The sequence below is a fragment of the Cheilinus undulatus genome, linkage group 14, assembly GCF_018320785.1.
Source record: "Cheilinus undulatus linkage group 14, ASM1832078v1, whole genome shotgun sequence".
Taxonomy (NCBI): Eukaryota; Metazoa; Chordata; class Actinopteri; order Labriformes; family Labridae; genus Cheilinus; species Cheilinus undulatus.
In genome coordinates, this window is record NC_054878.1 from 19,843,245 (window position 1) to 19,868,305 (window position 25,061).

A 25,061-nucleotide genomic window follows, 5' to 3' on the forward strand; every position below is an offset into this window, starting at 1 on the left:
CTGTACATAAATTCTGACACAGCCACTGAAGAACTTTATCCCCATTTTCTAGACCAGATAGCATTAAACTGTGCTCTCCCATAGGATGCTTTCAGTTAGTGGTTGTTTCCATTGGATAAAGAGGATTGTGGCAGCAAGGCATAGTTAAAAAGAAAATCTACAGTGGCTACTAGAGAAGAGAAGCTGATCTACAGTTTAGACAAGGGCTAAATGATTTGGAAAAATTATCTTTTTTTCCCAACATTGCGCTTCAATATCCATATGTAAAAGGTGCTCCATTATGTAAACACATGCAATATCCAAGTTTCTCATCTTATTCATTTTCTTGAACAAGCACAAGCAATTAGTCATTCCCACATTTCTCCCCCTATCTCTTATCCTTGTCTCCAACTCTATCCAGTGTTCTCCTCTCTGAAATTTAAAGCCATAATATGGCCAAAAATGTATAAAAGGAGACATATTATGCAAAAATCATTTTTTCAGGCTTTTCTAACACAAACATGTGTCCCTGGCCTGTCCACAATCCCCTCAAATACCAGAAAAATCCATTCCCTCTCCCCCTCTCTTTCTCCACCTTTCAGAAAATGTGTGCTGACACAAGCCGTTCTCAGATTTAGCACCTGGTGACCTCAACAGGAGCGTAAGCACCCGCCCCCAGGTTTGGTTGGCCCTTCCCTCACTTGGAGGAAAGTTCCGCCCTCCTCTACTGATCCTCTCAGGTGCCAGCTGAGATGCTGGATAGCTCAGTGGGTTATCCTGCTGACTACAGGTTGGGAGGTTGATGGTTCAAATCCCAGTCAAGTTCTAAAGTTTAGATAAAAGTGTCTGTAGTACTAGGAGTACTGCATCCATTTCTTGAAAGGGATGTGGTCAGGGGCGAAGTCAGACAGCTAACTAACATTTAAAGACACAGAAACGACTCGTTCTGAGAAGGGCTGAAATAGAGGGGCTTTTAGACATACAAAAATCCTATACTGGAGTGTATATTTTGCTTCGCATTTGCACAACAGGAGTAGGTGCACCAAGTTGTTTGGAATATATATTTTCTTAATAGAGTAATTAGGGTGACTGTGCCACTGGAGTCCTCCAAATATTGCTGAGATATTTTGGTCTGGAAGTAGATGGTGAACAGACAATCACTTCTTCTCCAAATATTCAACACAAATAATACGAAATATTTGATTCTTACTGCATACAGCTTTCAGACTTTGATGATTTGCTGCTTTTTATTTTGAGTGTCATGTTGCAACAGTAATGACTAGACCAATCTCTAATTTGTGGCATTCAAAGGAAATTAGAAAAGCTTGTTGTAATTCATTTAGTCATTTATCCAGCATAGTATTGAAATCAATGATTACAGCCTTTTAAATGTGAAAATGTGCTTTTTTTTATCTAATTCTATTGCTTTTAATGGTTATGGATTGAAAGAGTTGGATATAATCAGCTAGGGCGAGATGTCTCAAGGTTGTTTTGTTGACAATAGAGTCAATTTAAGGATGTCATATTGATCTGACCTTACTGACAGTTTGTAGACTTAAGGATTATTGATTTACTGGAAAGTCTTTGGAAATAAAGATTGGCTTTTAAAAAAATCCATAGCAACAGCTCTGACATTAAATTCTTTGGGGTCATAAACTCTTGATTTGACAAAACAAGTATTTGAAGACACCTAAAATGGCTGAGGGAAACTGATCCAGCACTTATCTGTTAGACTTCACATCATGTCTGCGGTCCTAAATACAGTATAGACCAACAGTTCAAACTTTACATGCCATCTGATTAATATACATCTGTCATCACAAACATGTCTTTATAAAAACAGTATGATAATGTGACACTATATAAATCAGTTAATTGCTGCTCTCCAGGTTATTTACATGCAAATGCAGCAGTGTCAGCTTGCAGCCATTTTTTTTTAAAGATGATTAAACTTGGCCGTTGCTGCTCTTCTTTCCCAAACAGCATTGTTAATGAAATTCAAAACTAAAAATTATGCTTGATTTTAGGTACATCTCTACCCATGAGGACTAATTTAACATGCATGATACTTTGGAGCACCTTGCCCAGAGCTGAATCAGCCAGAGCAGGACAATCAGTTCCCCCATCCATTCAAAATGAATGCGCCATAAAGTAAACTTTTAATTCGCGGAGAGCGGGACATGCATCTTAAACCGATATTTCTGTATGACTGCTATGTACGTGCGCTGCCATGTCATCACATGTTAATGGGCTTTCCTTCTGATGCTACAGCACAGCAGAGAGAGACGGAGGCTGTGATGGAGAAAACAGGGAACCATTTGATGTTTGCCAGTTGAAAGAATAAGCCTTACTTTGGGTTGTGCTTTCCACAGAGGCATGCTGGGATTGAAAGAGCGCTTGCCCAGGGCTAAAGGGGATTTTTGGTGGGCGTCACACATCCAATTACCTCGGTAGCATCACAGAAATCCAGGGGGGGATGCACACCACACAAACAGACAGATGCACACATTCGCAAATGTGCACGAGGAGCGCCCACGCACACACCCGACATGTAAGACACCCACTGCAGGAGGCTCTTGCCGCAGAGGGGGCGCAGCCAAATTTCACTCTCCTGCTTCTGCTAGAGCGCTTGCTACGGAATTCATGAATATTATCAGCATGTGTTGATATGTGGCTTATGATATAAATATGGATAGCAATATGGAAACTGCACCAAGGTTCCACCTCTTTGGAGAGCATTATTAATGCATTCAGAGAAGCTATTACTGGATTTGCATGGGCTCTTCTGATGAGCCAAGAGGACCTGTGGATCCTCTAATATGTTGAGGTTTATTGGTGCATTTCAAAGCTGTTTTTGAACTCCTCTGTTCTGCTAAAAAGCTGGGATTTCTAGCTGTTTAATATCCCCGACAACAAACTTTAATAACTGCATGGTCCCACATCTGCAAACCAAACACGTAGACCCTCCAAACTTAACTCATTTAAAACACAACACCCTGGAATTAATGATATCTAACTTTCATTTTTTTTCTTTCCCCTCCAACACAGATAAATACTTTATTTTTTTCCTCCTTCCTTAAAACAGGGACCTGGAGGCCAATGGGAAATCATACTTCACCAGGTATTTCTTTGAAATCAATTTGTGGTACATTTTTAATTATAAAGATTTGTCATTTCGTCTAATATCATGATTGAAAAGGCCTTGGGCCCAGTTTTCGCACAGAAGCTGATAAATGTCAAGTACCTGTAGTATTTAAACACCCTTACCACTGGAAGGGAAAATCATTCAATGCCACAAAATGTGACTAATTCAATCTGAAAGGCTGGTATTTTGATTATTTCTGGTCAAAGCTTTGGAAACTTTCGATCTTGGGTCATATTCACAATAAAAGTTTTTGAAGTTTACTGACAATAATTTGGCAAGCCATATTTCATTTACTGGTCCAGACTAAGGTCATCAAGATTATCAATACTCTGATATATTTCAGTAACACGTTTAATAACAGTACAACCTCATCAATTAGTACCAAAAAGCACTTCAGCATCAGTAAATACAGGGGCCGTATTCACAAAGCCTCCTGAGTACAAAGAGTTTCTTCAAGTGATGAAACTCTAAGAAAATTATTTGTTACATTTCCCATAGTGCTGGGCAATTCATTGAAAAATAATCAAAACCGGCATTTAGAGCCAATAACTGACATAAATCTGCAGTGTCAGTTATTTCCCCTGTAAATCTCTCTACCATAGAAGCACACTACATGAGAGGCGGTCACATGACACCGCTCCATCCAGTGCTTCACGGAAGCGTTACAAAGTAAAACTAAAACTGCGGGTGGGGGGGGGCTCGCTTTGGGCATTCCCCCCTCTCTCTCTCTCTGCACATCTGGCCAGTGTTTGTATGATACATATGATCAAGGTAATACATGTACAGCATTGACCAAACATAATCTTATCTGGGCGTCACACATTAGTTAATTAACCCCAAAGATATCTAGTTATGGAGATCGGTGCCATCCATGATCAATCAATCTATAGGTGTGCAGGGGTCGCTCACTCTGCATCTCTCTCTACACAGAGACTCTTTCACCAAGTCTTTCCTGTAGATGCATCCTGTCCTGTTAAATGTCAGCTTCTGCCATTGTTTAGTTTGTGAATGTATGAAGAAACTCCGTCAAGTTACTGCGCTGGTTCTCATCGTGAATTAATAAACATCAAACTTCAAACTTCAAAGCAGAAACACAGTTAGGGAGAGAAACAACGCAGAACAGGTGAGGAACAGGTGAGCTGCTGTGTGTGCAGCCTATGAAGAAAGGAGGGGTGAGGCAAGATGAGTTTGTGTTAGTTCAGTTTTTTGGAAAGCACCAATAAAACAGATAGCTTTAATTAAGCTATGATTAAAATAATCAACCTTAGTGATAAAGGTTTTTTTTTAAATAATAGACACAGATTAAAAACTTTAAAAATTATCTTTATTATTGCAACAAGGAATACGATCATTAAAATGAATGATTATTTTAGAGATTTTTTTCAGATAAAGGTTAGTTTTGTGGTAGTTTTTAGAACACTATCCTTGTTGATGCTGAATTGTAACTCATGTCAATGTGAGTAACTAATGTCAATGACAGGTTTTAAGGAAAGAAAATCTGTTTAATCTTAAATCTTTATCAGGTGTTCAGACCAGCAAAATTCATTTGAAAATGGCCAGTCAAACTGGAATCAGCACCACTCTGGTTTAATTACTACAAGGGCACAAAACTGTTTAAAGAGAATGGTATTTTATAGATTAAGCCACATAATTTTGTTCTGAAAGTACACAAAATTGATGCATTAAACTTTAAAATATACAAAATTTCAGTTATGTGTTTTAAAATGATACAAATACTTACAGCACAAACCGAGGCAGGAGGTGGAATAATCATTCATTAACCGTAATCGGGAAGAATTTCCCCTCAAAACTGGATCAGACTACACAAAGTCAGCCAGATTTTGGTCTTATTGCATCGTCACACCCTGTCATCAAACGTCAGAGCAGAAAATGAAACCTAAAGGCTGTTGTAGTGTGACATTACTGCATTCAGGATGCCACACAACATTTACTTAACAAGAGTCAAGTTTGACACCCTGACCTGGCAGGGATGAGTCACAAGTGTTTCTCCTGTGTTGTTTACGTCTATTCTGAGCAAAAGACCTGCTAGCAACAAACAGAGCGGTCCTTTAGAGTACTTGACCTGACTCCCTGATGACCTATGAACTCACTCAACAGGACAGCTGGTAATTTCATGACTACAGCATATGATGGCTGGTCCAGATCACACTTGTAGGGTCTCCAATCTCTCAGCCAATACAGGACAAGGTTTTTGTTGTACAGTCTGACATGCAATGGTGCCATGGCCAAGGTGACATGTCAGAAAACTAAAGATGCACTAATTGTGAAAGTTAGAGCTGATACCAATACTGTACATAGCATTTGAGCCAATGCTGATGTGGATGTCTTTTTAATTTCTCCTTTCAGCGTGAGACTCCTAGTTTTCCAAACTTTCTCTCATACTTGACCATGAGAACAGGACAGTCTAACTGCTCACTTCTTCTGCCCTTTAAAAAAGCTCTTACTTGATTCAGAAGCAAGGTATGCTAGATGGCAAGATTTACATCTATTGGACACAATAGAGAAAACTGATAACTGATATCAGCTTATGCCACATGATTTGGTCCTTGGCCAATATTAGTAAACAGGGATGATATCTGCCAACACTGATGTTAAACTGATGCATCGGTGCTCAGCTCCAGTAGTAACCTGAGCTTGGCAAGCAGGGTTTTTGTATTTTGGTGGTGGAGCTTTCTGTTGGATAAATCTCACACTGAGGCCACTAGGGAGAAGTGCAAAAATATCCTCTATGCCAAGGAAAGATTTCAGTGTGGTTCTCTGCTCTTGCTTTAATAAAGAATTGTTGAACAGTTCTATGAAAATTGCCACTTTACATCCAGGCTTATCACTTCACCTGCAGCAGCCATTGTACATACCAGCCTGTAGTACGAATAAACCCTGCCTCTACATTCCCCTCCTCAAATTACACTGATTGACAGGTCTATTTTCAGACCTGGTACAAACATTTCAGATTGGAGCTTTACAAGATGGATTTTCCTGATAGACATTAAATCTGGCCAATCATCTGCTTTGAAAGGTTAGAGGACTTTTAAATCTCTTAACAAGTTCTCAGACAGAGGAGCGTATCACAGAGACAGATGACAACACAAACGATTAGAGTTCTGCGACAGCCGTATCATAATATAGTTGACATTAACTAAAATAAACATCCTGGTTAATAAACATCCTGGTTGATAAACATCGGTAAATAAATACAAGGGTACAACAAAGAAGGACTCCCACACAGAGGACACAGTACAAAGTGGAGTCTTGATTTATAACATTCTTTTTAAATCATAGTTAGGCTGTTGTATAGGGCAGTCGTTCTCAACCTTGGGGTCGGGACCCCCTTTGGGGTCACGAGACACTGAGAGGGGGTCCCCAGATTCCCTTTAAAAGTAAGAATATTTTTAGAATTACACTGTTGCCACTTTTCACCATTTTTAACCCATTTTCATCAATTTCCGACCATTGTTAACACATTTTTGCCATTTAACACCTATTTTTGTCCATTTTAAACCCTTTCCACCACTTTTTTCTACCTGCTTTAGCAATGTCTAAACCATTGATCCATTATTGCCACCATTAACCCCTTTTTGCCACTTTTTACACCCAATTTTTCCCATTTTACCCACTTTTCATTATCTGATATGCCCATTTTTGCTAGTTTAACCAATTTCTGCTAATATCAGCCTATTTTCTCTTTCTCAGTTAACCCTTTTGCCAGTTTATATCAATTTTTCATCCCATTTCACCAAATTTCCACACATTTTTGCCAATTTAAAGCCATTTCAGCTCATTTTTAAATTTGCTTTTACCACTATTTATACCAATTTTTACACTTTAGGATTGGATTTCTTTGGCCATTTTTCTGTAATTGTTGCCACTTCTAACAAATGTCTGCTACTTTTAAAATCCAATTTCTCCACCTTTCCCTCCATTTTTTTTTTTTTTTTTTTTGCCATTATTAACTCATTTTACCAATTTTTAACCCATTCTAATTCTTTTTTTTAACAAAAGGGATTTACGTCTTTAAGAGGGCTATTTACTACACAAATGGTTAAAAAAGGCATGTGTTTCTTGATAAGAGTGGTTATTTTTATCAGGTTAGATATAAAATATGGATATCAAAGCTTAACTTTATAATGGATCATGATTTTGCTGACCTCCATGGACCCCCAGTTTGGCTTGGCGCCAGAATGCTCTCTCATTTATTCCCCCCTATGGGTGACCTTGTCCGCAGATGACTGTTCTTGAATGTACATGGCTGTGTTCAGCCACCTTCAGGTAGAGTGGGAGTCACCAGACTCGGGCACCTTTATTTTGGGGGTCGCAGGCTGAAAAGGTTGAGAACCCCTGGTGTAGGGTATGCACCAAGGACAGCAGAGCAGACACAAGCCAGATTATTTTGTGGAATGGAACGATAACCAGTCAGGAAACAAGCTAGCCAAGTTGGATGGATATCAGAAATGGAGGACTGACTTGTTCATTCAGGGGCATAAGACAGGTGTTTTAACCTGCCCTGTAAAACATAAGACCAAAGTGCAAGGGATGTAGCAGGTAGCTAACACGTGTAGCGGGTTTTTGACTCAAGTGTCAATATTGATTGAATTTTGCTAGAATTGGATTAAAATTTAAAGACCTGGTATGCTGACAACCCAATTTAACCCTTTGTTGTATTATGTAAGAACCCTATGTTATCCCACCATGAGTGAGCATTGGTTAACAGTGGGAAGGGAAAACTACATTTCAACAGGTAGAAAGCTCGAGTAGAAACTGACTAGTAGGCAGCCATCTGTGTGACTGAACAGGATATGACAGTGAGATTTTTGTATTTTCTTCTTGTAAGATCTTTTTTTTTATGTTTATTGATAAAACAGCTGAAGAGAGGTAGGAAATGTGGTATGGAAAAAGTGAGGTAGACACGCATCAAAAGGCTGGGAGCAAACTTGCAGGCAATACAACAAGGACTGTCACCTCTGTTTATCAGCTGCCTGCTCTACAGACTGAGCCAAACCAGCACCCCAAATTTATTTCTATTTCTGTCCTACCAGTGTCTCTACCCAGAAAACAGTCCAAAGGAACAGAAGTATTGATGTATTCAGTGACAGGTTTTAAGATCCTTCAGTCTCCAAACAATCAAGCCTATATCCACCATTGGCCTGCAATTTCACAAAATCAACCTCACCACCATTTGAGCTTGGAGGATAAATCCATGTCTGTTAGCTAAAGAAAAAAGTTGTCTTTCACTAAAGCTTGTCTGCTGAGCTCAGAGACTTCTGATTAAATCCTGAGAGCAGACAAATATAAACCCTGCACTCAGAAGTCTTTTAGCAAGGTAATCATACAAATACTGGATCACTGGAGAGGTCAGAGCTTCTTTTTCTTGTTGTTCTGATGTCGTGACAGCGCAGAGATGATGCTGCTCTCTGGAGAAACACATTCAAAACCAAGGGAGTGATTATACCACTGCTTACAAGGGAAGAAAACAATGTTAGGGCACAGGAAGATAAAAACAGAGGGAAACTGGGAGAGGCTAAAATAATGCAAAGGGCAGGAGGTCAGCTGGAGTTGCGAATGTGGCATTTGACGAGGCCTGCTCCAGGCTTCAGTCATCTTTAGTCTCATGAAACATCTAAGTGACATGGGAGCAGAGTGAAAAAGACTACTGAGTTTGTTGGTTTGTGTGTGTTTGAGGTACTTTTATTCAAATCTGGAAGTTGTTCTTTGGGGCACATTGCAAAGGTTCAGAAAATACTGATACTAGGGATGTGCATTTCATGTAAATTACCATTAAGTCACGGGCCACAATATCATGAAATGACTAATGTTCTCACAGATAGACTGGGATGTAGATTATATTCTGTTTGCTTGAAGCAAACATAAAAATCCATTTGACCTAATCATGAAGTATAATAGATCATTCCATTGGTCAAACACAAAACAGTTATCATTTAAAAAGATAGTTTTTTAAGTCAAGAGTTTGGAAACAGCTTTCAGATGTGCTCCAGTTACTGTCTGGTGATGGTTAGGGCTGTTTCGGCTGTTTCGAAAAATGATCATGATTATTTTGGTTGACATCTAGACCTTGAATATTAACCCTTTAAGTGCCAAAGTTGCAAAATTGCGACAAGCAAGATTGCTGAATTAAAAAGGCTCGAACTGTAAATATGGGCCCTAATGTTACTACCACCACCCCTTCACCAGATGAACTGAGCAAGTCAAGCCCAAAGTTCCCAGGAGCACCTGTATATGAAACCACAAAGACCCAGCATTGCTGCTTTTTTTGTTGTCAAGCACACCATTATCTATTCCATGAAAAAATAGCCTATTTAATCTTGTTATAGTATTATCACAGTTGTAGAAATTACACACTGCCGTACAAATTCCCATGGCACACCTAGACTTCCCGCAAGGCACACCAGTGTGCCTCACCACAACATTTAAGAACCACTGATCTATGCTATAGGTATCAATTTATTAGCTTATAAGAAAAATACAGCTCTTTGGATGCAAATGGCCTAGCAGTCAGATCACACCCAATGTTCACAGCCAACCCACATTCAGGTCTGGTCTTTGGCTCCCTTTCTGCATGTCATTCTCTACCCTCTCATTTCTGTTCCCAACTCTGTCCACTGCCCTCAAAGAGGCATAAAAAGCTCAGAATTTAATCTGGGAATAAAAAAGACAAAAAAAAAAAAGACAAAAAAAAAAAAAATACAGCTCTTTGGTAAATACCATGAATGCACAACTGTGCCTCTGGTGTTAATAGATCAAGTCAAAAATCCATTTAAATGTCCAATTTGATAAACACATTTGCAGCTTAGCTAAAAAAAAGAGGAATTTAGTCTGAATAGCTCATGTCGTTATTGGTACAGACTGTATGAAGGACACTTTTTCTATATCTCTAGGATGCTTAAGAGGTTTTGCCTGTTACTAGCATGATGGATATAAAGTTTGAGCCAGCTTTTCAAATATAGGCATTGACAGGCTTCAAAACTACGCAGACAAAACCAGTGGGTGATGTCAATGAGACTATGCCCATGTTTAATACGGTCGATGCCTCAAGCTGCAAGATTTGATTTAGTGAGCTTCAAAGAATGACTGCCAGACTATACTTGATTACATAGTCTGATTTATTACATCAACATTGGGATTGTGGAAAATAGCCCTTCTTTAAAAGTATCAAAAAATTTGGTTCCTTTTAGTCAGAAGTTTTTCTAATTGCTGTAATGTTTGCTTAATCCTGGTCATGTCTTGATCTTGGTTTAGTCTGTATAACACACACTTGTGTCTTCAAAATGAATGCTGCTATTATTTGTGCCATTATCACATGTAAAGCTTCATTACAATGCACTCAGTGCAAAAAGATATAATCAGATGCAAATTCAAAAGGGGAAAAGTACCAGATTTCAGTATCAGATTTCCATGCCTAATGTAACACATCTTCACCATGATACAGCAATCTTAAATTAATCATCCATTTGAGTCGTGGTGATATGCAAGAATTAACTTTGCAAAGCTCTTGTTACCACAAGTGCGTCATTGCAATGAATTCATTTGCTTATTAAAATAAAATCATCACCAAAAAGCAAGTGCCTCAAGGAAAAAGTAATCTGTGCTGTGAATAGTTGAAGCCAGCCTTTGGTGAGGACGGCGGAAAGTGAACTAAATCAAGAGAAAGCGTGGGCTGATTCTTCTGCAGTTAGTGGCTGGGCAGAAGCTCTCAGAAAGGAAGCACACCTCACGCTGTGCAGACACACACAGGCTGGGTCAGGAGCCAGATTGGATTGCTAATAACTTAAGGCCAGAGCATGAATCGGAAATGATGCTACAGGCTCTGTGGAGAGTCTGCAAAGAAAGTATTGAATTGTTTTCCTTCATATGAATGAGTTTATTGGCTAGAGTGGATGACTTGTGGCTACTTTGATGAGATAAATCCTACACACTGACTGAACACATACAGCTCCAGGTAAAGAAAGTGCTGAGATGTGCTGCAGAAGCCTTAATACAGAGAAAAAAAGCAGACAGCCGACAATCAGAACTGGGCGAGAAACTCCTACATCTGCATTAAATCTTGCTCTGCGATTTCTCCTTCCACTTAGTGATGTCTCAGTGGAGAAGAGCTTTTCCTATCCCAGATAACTCTGCTTACTTTGCCATAGGAGGCCATTAACCGGCAGTGCACAGCTTGAGGTTATCCCCTAGGGTGCAACAGCCTCTGGGATATACTGTGTCTGCTTGGGAGATGAAGAGAGCATGACGCTAAAGAGATTAGCTATTACAATGTCAGAAAAATATGCTTTTTCAGCACACAAAAGCTAAATCACACAAAAAAGGGCTCAGTAGTAGTTAGGATATCCGTTTAGAATGGGAGGGAGGTTAAGAACAAATGTATGAATGCATGTAATGACTGCATCACATGTTCACAGGCACTTTGAGGCACGTTCAGCATCTGTGATGAGGCTCGCTCAGAAGAGCTGATGTGTGATAAATCACGTTGCAAAATTAAAATCTCAGCAAAGTATTGCCCTAGATAGATGAAAAAGCACACACACATGAAGAAAAGGAGTGCACCCGCACGCACACAAACTGCATGTTCATCTGGGTTAAAAAATTTCACAGTGCCTCTGCAGAGAAGCAGTCTCACACTCCTTCTGCAGGCAAGGGGATGACTAGATATGAGGAAAGACGGGTGGATGGAAATGTTGTGCTTTGTAAGGGTGCATAGGGGTATGGCGGTAGTTGTATGCAGGCTATCTCTAGCTGTGCTTCCTCTGCTGTCAGGCCTCGGTTTTGAAGCCAGAGACTACAGACGGTGTCATTGTCGGCACATTTATTTCACCACTGTTCCTGCGTGTCAGAGAAGCTTAAGCATTACTCTCCGCACAGATAAGTAGGCCCCATCCTGCAGCAATGAAATGGTGGTTATTTTTGAAGAGACACATTCACCCCCCAACACCCAAACCTTCTAACCAAGCCCCCTCTTCCCCCATTCTCATAGCAATCTCATCTGCTCTCGTGCACAATTGTAAGGCTGCTGTGAGGAGCTTGCGTTGCTGCAATCACTTCACATTTGTTTCAGCGATTGATTTCCTGGCATCTGAGGGGAAGGAGAGAATGAGCGAGTGGGTAGGCAGCGAGAGAGAGGGAGGGGAGGAGCGAGGCAACAGGGAAGTCGGAGGATGTGTAATGCCAGGCTCACATACTGTCACCATGACAACAGACATCACTTCACAGGAGCAGCACTTAGGATGCCTGTGTGGGCTGAAGTGACATAGTTGAAGGTTGGCATTAGCCTCTTGCGGGTGCCACAACGCACAAAATCTCTCCAGGCTCTATTTTTTTCTCCATTTCCTCCACAGTGGTGCTAAAAGGCGCCCTGTTGCTCCTGTCAGCTACCTATTGGGACTGCTCTGTGATTTGTACTTGATGTGTGTAAATGTAGGTGCTGCCAGTTTGGCTTAATAAAGACAATTCAATTGAGTGAAAAGCGTAAGGGAAGATAGGAGGAGACATTCATATTCAATGAACGCCTTTCATCTGGTGTGTCACTTTGAAGCGAACTAGCATGTATAATTCTCTGTGATTTGAAGAGATGCCAATCATGGAAATGATAACTAGAGATACGGAAAGACACCACAGGCAATAAAGAGGATCTATCCCGGCAGCTAATGCTGCGTTCATTAAGAAAAGAGCTGCAACGCTTTATAAGGTTATACAGCTAATGTTTTTCAATGCAAAACTAATGAGTCATCAATGAGTCACCCTGATCTAATGCAAGCATTAATGACTTATATAACACCCACTTAATATTAAAAATGACAGACTTTATGAAATAATTTAAACCTTATGAATCTTAATTTAAAAAATAAATCTTAACACACAGTTAAGTGCTACATTGATTAGCATATAAGTTGCTGTTAGCAACAAACCAGTTTAAAGGACAAAAGCCTCTCTCCCTGACTCTTTAATGTATCTGTTTATCTCTTTGGAGTACAAATCTTAAACCTGGCTGAAGGGATTTTGGTTCACTCTTATCAGTAAAGAGCAAGTACAGCTGCATGTTTTGCCCTGGCTTTACATCTTATTTATTCACATACACTACACAGTATTCAAACCAGGCCAAACTGTATAGCATGCAGCCATCATAAATGTGTACAATGCCTTTAAAGAGTATTCATCTCCTTGGATGTTTTACCCTTTCACTGATTTTAGAAATCAATCATGATCAATATAATTTGGCTTTCTTTTGTGACAAAAAATGACCAAAAAAAACTCTTTAATGTCAAAGTGAAAACAGATTTCTACAAACCGATGTCAATTAAACATAAATGTGCAAAGTAAAATAAGTGACTGCTTTAATATTAGTCCCCTTTAAAGTGGCTGAATTAATTCACCAGAAGGCCAGTCACTGCTTAATCAGTATTCCTGGCTACCATTACACCATGAAGACAAAAGAACACTCCAATCAACTCAGAGAAAAGGTTATTGAAAAGTATATGGATAAATACAAAGAAAACCTCAAAAGCACTGAATATCCCCCAGAGTTCAGTTAAATCCATAGACTAGAAAGAATTGGACAAAGCCTGTGTGACATCAGCTGTCAGATTACAATAGGCGGACTCAAGTAGCTTTTGAAGCCAATCTGTAGCAGCCTCCATATTGAAGTCGCTGTTTCAACCGAACTTTGGATCAACCTAATGGCAGACAAGAGCCGGCCCACTGAGCTTGACTTGCTGTCAGCTAAGCTAGCACTAAAGCTGGCCTTCTGGAGGTAGAGTCTGTCTGTCAAGCTATCTGCCAATCAAATGACACCAATCAGTCTGCAGTGAGGTTTTTCCTAAATATAATCTAAACGATTGTGGTACAGAAAAAATTCACCCCCTGTACAGTGAGAGGACACGAAGACATTAGCTAATGAGACATGTTCTGTGTTTCTGAACCAGGCTGTAAACCAGTTTATTTCTTGTGGAAAAAAAATGCTTTTTAACACGTGTTGTGTCTGGGACTTCTGGTGTTCCTGCAGCCAGCCTCAAGTGGACACTCGCCGTATTGCAGTGTTTTGCACTTCAGCATTGGCTTCATTTTTCAGGACTGGAGGTTACCGCTTGGTTAAATCCATCAAGAAATGGAAGGAATATGGCACATGTGTAAATCTGCCTAGATCAGACTGTCCTCACAAGTGACCACTGAGCTGACCACTGAGTGACCATACATGAAGGAGACTAGTGAGAGAGACCACCAAGACACCTATGACTACTCTGAAGGAGTTACAAGCTTCAGCAGCTGAGATGGGAGACACTCTGCATACAACTGTTGACCGGGTTCTTCACCATTCAAAGCTTTATGGGGGAGTGACTGAGAAGGTCACTGTTGATGGAGACACATTAAATCTCAACAAGAACTTGCCAACATGCATGCGAAAGACTCTATGGTCAAGAGGAAGAAAGTTCTTTGAGTTGATGAGACCAAAATGTTAATTTTTGAATTAAGCCCAGGAAGGCTTGTAAAGGTGGAGGGTAAAATGAATGGGGCAAAATATAGGAAAATCCTGGAGGACAATTTCATTCAGTCTGCAAGAGAACTACGGCTTGGCGGATGTTTTGTTTTTCAGCAAGACAATAAACTGAAGAGTACAGTGAAACTACACAGCAATGGTTTAAGACAACATGAATGTTCTGGAGTGCCCCAGTCAAAGCCCAGACCTCAGTCTACTAGAGAATTTGTGGCTGGACTTGAAGAGGGCTGTTTATGCCTGATCCCTGTGCAAACAGGGCTTGAACAGTTTTGCAAAGAATAATAAAGTATAATTGAAGTGTACACATGTGCAAGCCTGATTGAGACCTATCCACAGACTCAGTGCTGCCAAAGGTGCATCTACCAAATACTGACTTGACAGGGATGAATATTTATACAGTCCCTTTAATCCATTACACATTTTTAAATCTGTTTTCACTTTGACATTAAAGATATTTTTTTTGTATTTTTTTTTCTCAAAAAAGCAAAATTATATTGACCTTGATTGATCCAAAAATCAATCAAAGAGTAAAACATCAAAGGGGATGTACTTTTTATAGGCACTGTACATTTATGACAAACTGGAGAGTCGAGAGGCAGAGGGACACACCAACCACATCCAGAATGAAGCACTGCAGCTAAGTAACAGCATATATGAGATAGTATTAATGAAAGGGTGGTTATAAATGAGGAAGAAAAATGTAAAACTCAAAGTGGAATACAAAGCAGGGCTCTGACTCAAATGAGGGGATCATGCTTAAGCCTGTGGGCTTTACACTCTATTGTCTTAATTATGATTCTCATTTTTCCTCAGTAAGTCTTTACCCCAGAAATTAAGTCTTGGAGCGACCGCAAACGTGGATAGGATTTAAATCTGCAAATATTCATGCTATAAAATTCGCACTGATGCAACACAGGGTACAGCAGTAATTAACTGTTGAATTTTGGAGTGTTTTAGCCTTTTCTTGCACTCTGTTAAGTAGTTTTTTTGTTGCACTGTCGCTTTAATATTTCCACCATTTTCAGCTACTTTGAGCACATTTTTCTCTACACTTTGCCAAAGAATAATGCACTTGTTCTTCCACTGCACTTATCTTATCAATTAATTACTATTAAACTGCAGTTTAAAGGCTGTGCACAACCACACAGGTATTTTCAAGGACTTTGGTAAGACTCCTTCAGCTGCCATGGGAGGATCTATGCTAAACTCTATGAGCTGAGAAGAATTATAACTAGCTGCCCTTCCTCTACAAGCACAACAGATTCAACCTGTGGGATTGGAGCTTTCAATTAATTTGTCTGTCCTGGGAAAAGATTTGATGATACAATAGAAGCAGCACACTTCACATAGGTTGAATCTAAGTAGGGTTGGGCCAGGGAGGATATGAAGCTGCTTAAGCAGTGACTGAAGCCTGACTTAGACTTCCACTTCAAATACAAACTCGACACATTGGGTAGGTGTATGTAAGCCTATGTCACATAGGCTACAATGCACCTACTCAAAAGAAAGTACATATCAAAACAATACAGACATAAGCCTTGTGATTGGTCGGCTGGGTAGCATCAGATTACTAATGTCACTGAGTGATGTCCTATATTGTGTGTACTCAAGAGTGATATGTATGGCTAAAAGGCATCAGTTACCGATTAACACTATGTGTCATGTCCTCATCTCTTTTATGCTGCTGCCTGTCTTGGCCAGGACTCTTGTAAGTTAGATTATTGAGCTCAATGAGGCTTTCCTGTTTAAAATCAATCGATCAATCAATCAATCAATAACCACAACATAACATACCAAATCGAGAGACTGATATCACATTTCATTCCCAAAAAGCTGTTGCATTATACTTAAGGTAAAGGTACATCCTATAATTAAAAACCTGGTTAGAGAGTCATATTTTTATGTTGTTGCACATTAAGGGAAGACCATAAAAGAAGATCCTCAGTACTTTGATTAAACTTTAAATGATCTACTTTTTACTTTCACTTGAGTAGATTCATTTGCAAGTAAATTCTAGCAACAGTAGCATAACGTTCTTGCACTTTTTCCACTTCTGCATATGTGCATTTAGAGGAAACAAGCTAGTTTTGGCTAGCTATTAGCTACCTGCTATATCCATTACGGTAGCAATTTTTGTCCAGTTCCTCTTCTCCAGAACAGAGATGAGATGGTGGGAAATGACATGCTGGAAAAGGAGCCACAGGCTAGATAAAAACGATCTATTTTTCATTATGATGACATTGTTTCGAGAAATGTTGGCGTAAGCACATAATATCAGAAATAAATAAGTGAAACACTAGTTTAAATGACAGGCATGTAAACGGCACTGTACTGCTGCCACAGAAATACACGAGAAACAGAGAAGAAGACTGTGGAGCAAGCGCATTCGAAACTTTTTTCTTACCCTAAACGTTCTCTGGTGGCGCTCTATGATCTAAGAACCTGTGTTGTAAGCTGGTCTCTATGACCATTTGTTGCTCAGGGTGGTAGCAGAGGAGAGGAAGATCAAGGGCCATAATAAGCTCAGTAGCTTCTGTGGCATGAACATCAACCTGTATACTGCCACTGTTGTTGTTGGTTGGGTTAGTGCATGCAGGCAATGATGTTATCGTTTCAGAAAAGACGCGCTTGGTTGTACACATGGAGATGCAACGGGTGGCATATACATATTTGTTCACTCTTTAAAAGAGTAGCATTTTCAGTCACCCGAAACACCTGCACTACTGATAACTTTTCCAGATACTTTTAAACTTGTCTCTGTGTGGATGGCCCCTTAAACCTGGGCCACCGGCACACATGGGGCTCAACCTAACTAGTGGCCAATCTGCAACCCAACATGGGCCATTCTTAAAAATCACTATACTTGACCAACCCTAGTTCAGAACAGCCAAACTAAAATGATCAAAAGTTCTTTTAAACATGAATCAATTTGCACTTTTTACCATCATGGTTGGTTTATATTTGTTGTGTGGTAAAATCCATTTTTTATTTCCCAGTGAGAAAACTGATTGCACATGACTGTGTGTCATGATTGAGCTTCAACCAGAGGGAAGGCAATACTACTGTGTTAATGCCAAACAGGGATACTCCTCCAGATTTTAAGGAAATCTCTTTCAGTTCTGAAGAAAAAGAGGAGATTTGTTTGGGGTTAAGTTCTCAGTGAATATGAATCCACAGCCTGTTGAATGGGCTACATGTCTTCATGTTCTTACTGTTTGCTAGCAGTTACAATCTAGTTCTAGCAAGCAAGGAAACTTGCATTTCAGAAGAATATCTTCATCCTTGTTTCATTTAGCATAGAGGAAATATGAAATGACAGAGAGGTAGATATATGTTGGATGACATTTAAAAAAAGTTCCCTGGCTGGACCCCAAAGACAACAGGAAGCCTCTGTTCCAAATATCTGAAGAACAACAATAGTCTCTGTGTCAGTCTGACTTACAGCCAGTCTCAATCATCTTCAGGACAAACATCAAGGCAACAGTAGAGCTGCTTCAAAAGATGATTAAAAAAGACAGCAGCTACAAGGCTCTAGAGCTCTGCAGAGTCACACTGAAACTGTGTGTTAATTATCCCATTTTCTTTTGAAAACTTAAAGACTAATGGGAAAAACTGATCATTCTTCTGCTATGACTTACTGCTACTGCACATTTGACCAGCCTGGCATTTTGGCTGTAATGCATTGGAGCTGAGCCATTTGTCTGTCAACATGAAGAAATTAACACTATTACAAGACACAAAAACACAGTCGATAAAAGCCCTGCAGCTTTCCAAGGTAATATCAGCAGAACCAAGGTTGACATTTAAGATTTAAATCTTGTTTTGAATGATCTCGGTGATGAATGGCTGCTTCATTACAGTATCAGGAGACAAAAAGAAAAACAGCAGTTCTGGTTCAATGGAGGTGTGACTTAGAGGCTGAACAAGACTTCATTAAAATTGCAGAATGACTTTTGATTATAAATAAACCAGGGCAGAGGGGGGTGGTTCAGTCATGCACCAGAACAGGACTTAATGAATGAACGACTACAAGATCATTAGCAGCAGCTTTTCTGTCCTCGGCACTGTACAGAGCACGACAAGTGGCTCAGGGTTTGGGGATGTGGGCTTAACAGTTAAAGCAGCCAGCCAGGTTACAATAAGCTTCTTTGGGCTGCTGTGGGGGATTTGGCCTTGAATGATCCAGAGGTAAATTGTGTTCCTGAACTCATCCAAATCCTCGAAGTAGAAGGAGGGAAGTATTAAAGCTGTTCATGATGTGTGCAAGGTAGTCAAAGCTACTTTAGAGGGGGTTTTTGTAGTTTTGAACACAAATCAAAAAAAACATCCATACGGGGAAATGCATTTCTTTCAGCATGCCAGCTCACGACTCTATCTCTGCTTTCAACTAATCATAACAAAAAAAAAGGAGTGGGATTGCACATATTTCCTTAGAGGGAACATTGCAGAAGTTGATGATACTTTAAACAACTCTAAAGCTTACAGCTCTATCTTCTATATGGCTACTGCCAAATTACACCCAGACACAGCCTTCAAACAGCTAAAGGGCTAAAGGGGGCAGCCAGAGGGCAAGTGAGGGTGGCACACTTCTTGTGAAAAGACACACAGTAACTTGCACAAACACACCTCTATCAATGATCTAAAACATCCTCTGAGTTTCACACCTAAATAGGAAGTCAGACAGATGTAACTAAAGGGAACACTTCCTCCTTTTACATGTGTGAAAAGTATGACTCAGCCTATGATAACAACTCTATTTCTTCCATGGATGAGGAAGAGATCTCAGAAGAGAAGAGAAGAGAAGAGAAGAGAAGAGAAGAGAAGAGAAGAGAAGAGAAGAGGAGAGGACAGAAGAGAAGAGAAGAGAAGAGAAGAGAAGAGGAGAGGACAGAAGAGAAGAGAAGAGAAGAGAAGAGAAGAGAAGAGAAGAGAAGAGAAGAGAAGAGGAGAGGACAGAAGAGAAGAGAAGAGAAGAGATCTGTCCCCATTGATGTCATTGGGATTATCTTGGTTACCTGAGATCTGTAAGAGAGGGCAAGATGTTTGAAAGATGAGGGCATTTAACATGCAGGGAGAAGTAAGGAGAATAGCACTACTAGTTGCATCATGGGAAATGTAACCTGTTTGTCCAAGATTGACTTCAACTGGGGCCTTTAGTTCAAGATTGTAGCTTCTAGAGATACCCCCAGTTTTTAAGAAACTAATCATTATTGATCACTTTTTAATCAAAAACTAAAACATTAACCACATTGACCATGTGAACCTATTTAAACTGAGATGCAGCACCTTTGACTGTCGACTCAAATAGAACTCTTGTCATCTATTCTGCTGCTGTAGGCCAGTCGTTATACTAAACTTAAGGCACAGGTGATAAAATGTCCCAAATTTAGTTGTAAATCCAATTACTTGAAAATGGAAATTATTGGTAAAATGTGTGTTACTGATAGGATAAAAGCTACATAGCTACAACCTCATTTCCAAAAATATTGGGGCATGAAATGTTTAAAATGTTAATGAAATTACAATGCAATTATTGTTGAATCCCATAATCTCAAAATCTCATAGCTCATTTTGAATTTGATAGCAGCAACACATCTCAAGAAAGTTGGGACAGGGCAACAAAAGGCTGCAAAAGTAAGTGCTTCTTATGAAAAACAGATGACAAAGCATTTTAAAGCAATTAGGTAATAAAGGAGCATTTTTCGAGAGACAGAGTCTCTCAGAAGTAAAGATGGGCGTAGATTTGCCATTTTGAGAAAAAAAAGTCTGAAATTTGTCAAAAAATTTCACAATAATGTTGCTCAACGTAGAATTGTAAAGAGTTTGAATATCCCACCATCTACGGTACATAATATCAGTAAAAGATTCAAGGAATCTAGATAAATGAATTGGGCTTAGGCAACATGGAAAACTGTTCTGTGGTCAAATGAATCAAACTTTGAAATTCTTTTCGGAAATCCCGGGCACAATGTCCTGCAGACTAAAGAGGGACCATCAAGATTGTCATGGTCCCCAAGTTGAAATCCTACATCTCTGATGGTATAGGGCAGCTTACACATCTGGAAAGGTACTATCAATGCTGAAAAGTAGATAGAGGTTTCAGAGCAACACAAGCTCTCATCCAGACAATGTCTTGCCCATGGACACTTAATCACATGAACCGCTAGAGCAGGGCTCAAACCTTACAACTTTAAGATGGCGTTAATGCAGCAGATGGACATGCTCACATTTAGTTCATTATAGGCGCTGAAGGGCTGTGAAAGTGTTCGGATTTGAGACCTTGGGAAAGATAGTGGGTTACATAATCAATTCCAACTAGATGAGAGAATCTTATCAAAGATAGCCACCCTGAAAACCAGCTGTTTTACCTTAATTGCACTGTATCAGCATATTAAAGTAAAACTGTTGAGGAAAATCTTGTGAACAAGAGGCACAGCAGGACTGTTTCAGTATTAAAGTTCAAACATGGCCTCTGCTGTGTTTATTCAGGGCCAGTCTCAGAAGACTCAGCCCAAAGAGAACTGACATTCGGTATGATTAAGTTAGTGCTATACGAGGCCCCACCCAGAGGTACGTTGAAATCCCTGATGCGCACCTCATACTGCAACGAATAAGTACCGCTGAGCTGTATTTCCCTGTCTGCCTCTGATTGAAGCATATATATAGTGTGGACATCCATCCTCTAGTCTGTTTCTCCAGGGGATGGAGGGGGAGACAAGCAGAGAGGAGAGACGGGGGAGGAAAAAGACAGGCAGGGAGATGGGGACTGAGAGTAGGGGGGAGGAAAAGCAATAGAGTTATCCGTAGACTCATTACGGTGGGAAATGTGAGGGTCCCGATCCAAGGGAATGATGAAGGACTCTGTGGAGGAGGCCTCTGAGAACCAACAAAGGCGGCTTTAGTTTCACTGGCAGAATGCATTTGCATAGCTTAGAAGCCAGAGCGTCTTAACCGGGGCTCATGAAAAGAAACCCCAGCAATTGGTTGGACTTCAATGCAAACGAGAGGGAGGGAGCGAGAGATGGGGAGAGAAAGCCAGAGAGGTAGAAGTGGGATGGGAGAAAAACGCAGTGGGAAGTTTTTTCTCTTCAGTAGAATAACATGAAATCAGATCAGGAACATCTGCACATCCCATTGGAGGTTGTCGCCGTCTCACTTTGATGCAAAGGGAACGTAGTGAAGGCGGAACAAGCGGAGAAACATCACCACGCTATCACAAGAGTCATGTTCCATAGTGAGTGTTTGACGCCTGCATTTTATGCACTTTGGCTGTCAAGAAACATTGGAAACACATGCCAGTTAAGAGCTCTGTAAGACCTTCAATGTGCTGTATTGAAGGAGCAGCAACTGGCCTACATAGATGAGCAGAGGTCGGAGTAATAGGGCAATCTCCTGGAGAAGGCAGGTGTGGTGAGTTGATGAGAAAAGCGGGACGCTCTAAAAGAGGTATAAGATGAGAGAGAGAGAAAGAGTGGATCAGATCTTGTACTTTTTGTAGTGCTTCTCTTTTTCCCCCTCTGTGGCCTGGAGTCATGGAGGGATGACTAGCCTTCATCAATCCTCTTTAATGACTCTGGCAGCACCACTTAACACACTACTATGTGATTTCTTCATTACTACATCATGATTCCACCATTTATTCGGCAGCAATCACACGTAGCAATGTGCTGAGATGAAAAATGATTGGTGAAAGAGTAATTTTCCCAAACAGTCCAATCCATCTCCTAGGGTTGATCTGGAAAGGAAGGCTGGAATCGCCTATGACTTTGAGATTCACAGAGAAACATAACTGAGCAAAAATGAAGCTTTATTATTAGCAATTTTAGAGATTTTATAAGAGCTTACCCACTATAAAACCTCTTGTAAAAGTCTCCCACTCCTTAGTTCTCCTATTGGAATGTTTATTTCATTCAGTCACTCACCCACTGCCATTCACCAGTGGCAAAAAACACTCCATTTCCATGACCCTTCCTCCTTCACATGTCAAAACCTCTGCTGAATGTAACAAGGAAGGAAACACAACAGGCATGCTAATGTTTTGCCACTATCAATAATGAATGTTGACTTTTGAACCTTGTCAATACATTTTTATCCAGAGTGCCTCTCTCTGGAGAGAAACATGCTTAAAACATGAGGGACACACAGGCTGATTTAAGGGAATATGAGCAGCAAGTTTGACTCTATAAAACTCTATAAGTGATTCCTGTTTGCAGTATCAAGAAATCCTGAAGCAGGACATATGAGAATCGGCACTAAAGCAAAGTTATTGTGAAACTGTAGGGATGCAACTTAGCTGAAGGGGATTTTCACTCTGCACAACATACAAACATTGACAGTAAAATGCTCAAACAATCCCATCTGCTGCATCTGCTTCTCTTTCTTTTCCACTGCTGTTTTTATGCGTCGTCCGCACATGCTGAAGCTCTCTATATCCACATCAAGCATTATGGGATATGATACCCCCTAATGAGCTTGCATCTTCATCCGCACATGTACAGCATGGGCAGCTTGCTCGCACCAGCTTTTGATCTGGCATTCATGTGATCAGTTTTGCACGTCTCTGCTGAATATATATGAAGATGCTGATTTAGTGGATGAAGGGATCGACAATGATTTCTTGAGACATCCATATTTGATGAGTGGTTGTGCCCTTAGGCGTAAAGCCTTCCTGGAGAACTCCAAACAAGCCTACGTACAAATCTAGTGGGTGTTTGAGGTTTAAAAATTAGATAAAAATGCGGTATTGCAACAGGTGTTTAAAGGCATAATAAGTAACTCTGCACATTTATGAGCAGTCATGCAGGATCTGCTTGACATCCACCGTGATTTATTATCCAATTCACCTTCTGTGTCTGGAGCAAAAAAAAAAAGAAAAAACTCAGCTCATCATTGGTCAGGTGCAGCATCATGACATGCTCAGAGTAACCTCTCATTGCTACATCATCTCTGCAAGCACACTATCTTTTTTTTATTTAGCAACAGCCCTGTGATGCACCCACCACCACCCTACAACTCAACTTGACCTCACATTCTCCCTCTGCTTTGGTCAGGTCAGGGCCGAGTCACCTCAAGGCTTCCTCTGTGTCTCGGTGTTAGTGCACACAAATCATTATTTCTCCCCCCACACACGGCTTCTTCTTCTTTTGCTGCTGCTGCTGCTGCTGTGAGGCTGACGACTCACATGAGACATCATCTGTGCCACTGGTTGCACAAGCAGACAGGGAAGAGACAGAAATGTGTGCTTGTCGTTTATAAGAGAGTGTAAGGGAGGAAGAGATAGAGAGTGAGAGAGCGAGGGATGCTCAGACAGACAGAAATACAAGGAGAGAGGCACCAGGAATGATAATTATTCATGCCTGTGCATACTAAATGCCACAGCTCAACCAGATTACAGTCCTTGTGACATTTAAAGATACATTTGGCCTAATGTAAGACAAGTACCACACCGACCTTTCCATGATCATTAAGAAATAACATGCATGTAAGTAGGTGGCCAGTCTGTGGAATCCAGCAGGTTCTCTAAAGTTGCACGACTAAATATAGCTTCACCATAGGCTGATGGGTGATGGATTGGATGAGAAAAAGGGGGCTGTGCTTGATTGGTCACACATGTGATTTGCAGTGTAACCTCAGGGTCTGACAACACTTGCACAAACATGGCATCAGACATGGGTAGGCGCATTTATACAAGTTAATGTTGCATTTAGGTGGTTATTTATGAGGCATTGGTGATTTACAAGGTCATGATCACATTTGCTTTACAGCAGGATACAATATACACACACTCACCGTACACTCCCTGGCAACGGATGCCCTCCACGACGAGCGCCAGCAGCCCCCAAACACAGATAATTAGATCCATCCTCTCACGTTAATATCTGCATATCCAGCGCTCAATGGCAAGAAGTCCTTTCCGGGGCGGTGTAAGAGTGAGGTGCATAGACACAGCACTGATCCAAATCAACACGTCGGTTGCTGCAAGTCTTCAATGTAAAGGTATTTACTGCAGACGCACTCAGGTAGTGGTGGTTTTGATGTCCGCTGCCATGGAGTCAAAACGCGGACGCTCGCGTCACAGAGGAGGCTGCAGAGAGCCCGGCCTTAAAGCGAACACAAATCACTCCTTGGCTCCAGGTGGGCGCCCTTCTTTCATGCAGCCTTCACTTAAACCGAGGGGGCACTCTGATACTGTCGACTACAGGCAGACGGAGGCTCAGTACCCGCGTGCATAGCTCCTCAAATCCAGCTGTGGTCAGGGCTCGCGCCGCGGATGCTGCTCCCGCTGCTGCTGCGTTGACTTCCTGCTGCAAAACGAAGCCATTACCCCCTCCTTTCAAACACAACACCCGCAAATTCACACCGTTTTCACCTTGCTTGGAGTGTGATGTTTGAAGACGCTTGTGCGCTCACACAGTC

The 25,061-nt window shown here is 40.7% G+C and overlaps 1 protein-coding gene across 1 annotated transcript in view; it reads right to left on the minus strand.

Moving 5' to 3' along the window:
* The window catches only part of LOC121521302 (MAM domain-containing glycosylphosphatidylinositol anchor protein 2-like), a 326,586-nt gene extending 302,079 nt beyond the window's left edge, over window positions 1-24,507 (minus strand). Inside the window, exon 1 of the mRNA XM_041805191.1 lies at window positions 24,435-24,507. Coding sequence (XP_041661125.1) covers window positions 24,435-24,507 — 73 coding nt within the window. The remainder of the gene's footprint in view (window positions 1-24,434) is intronic.
* Between the last annotated feature and the right edge of the window lie 554 nt (window positions 24,508-25,061).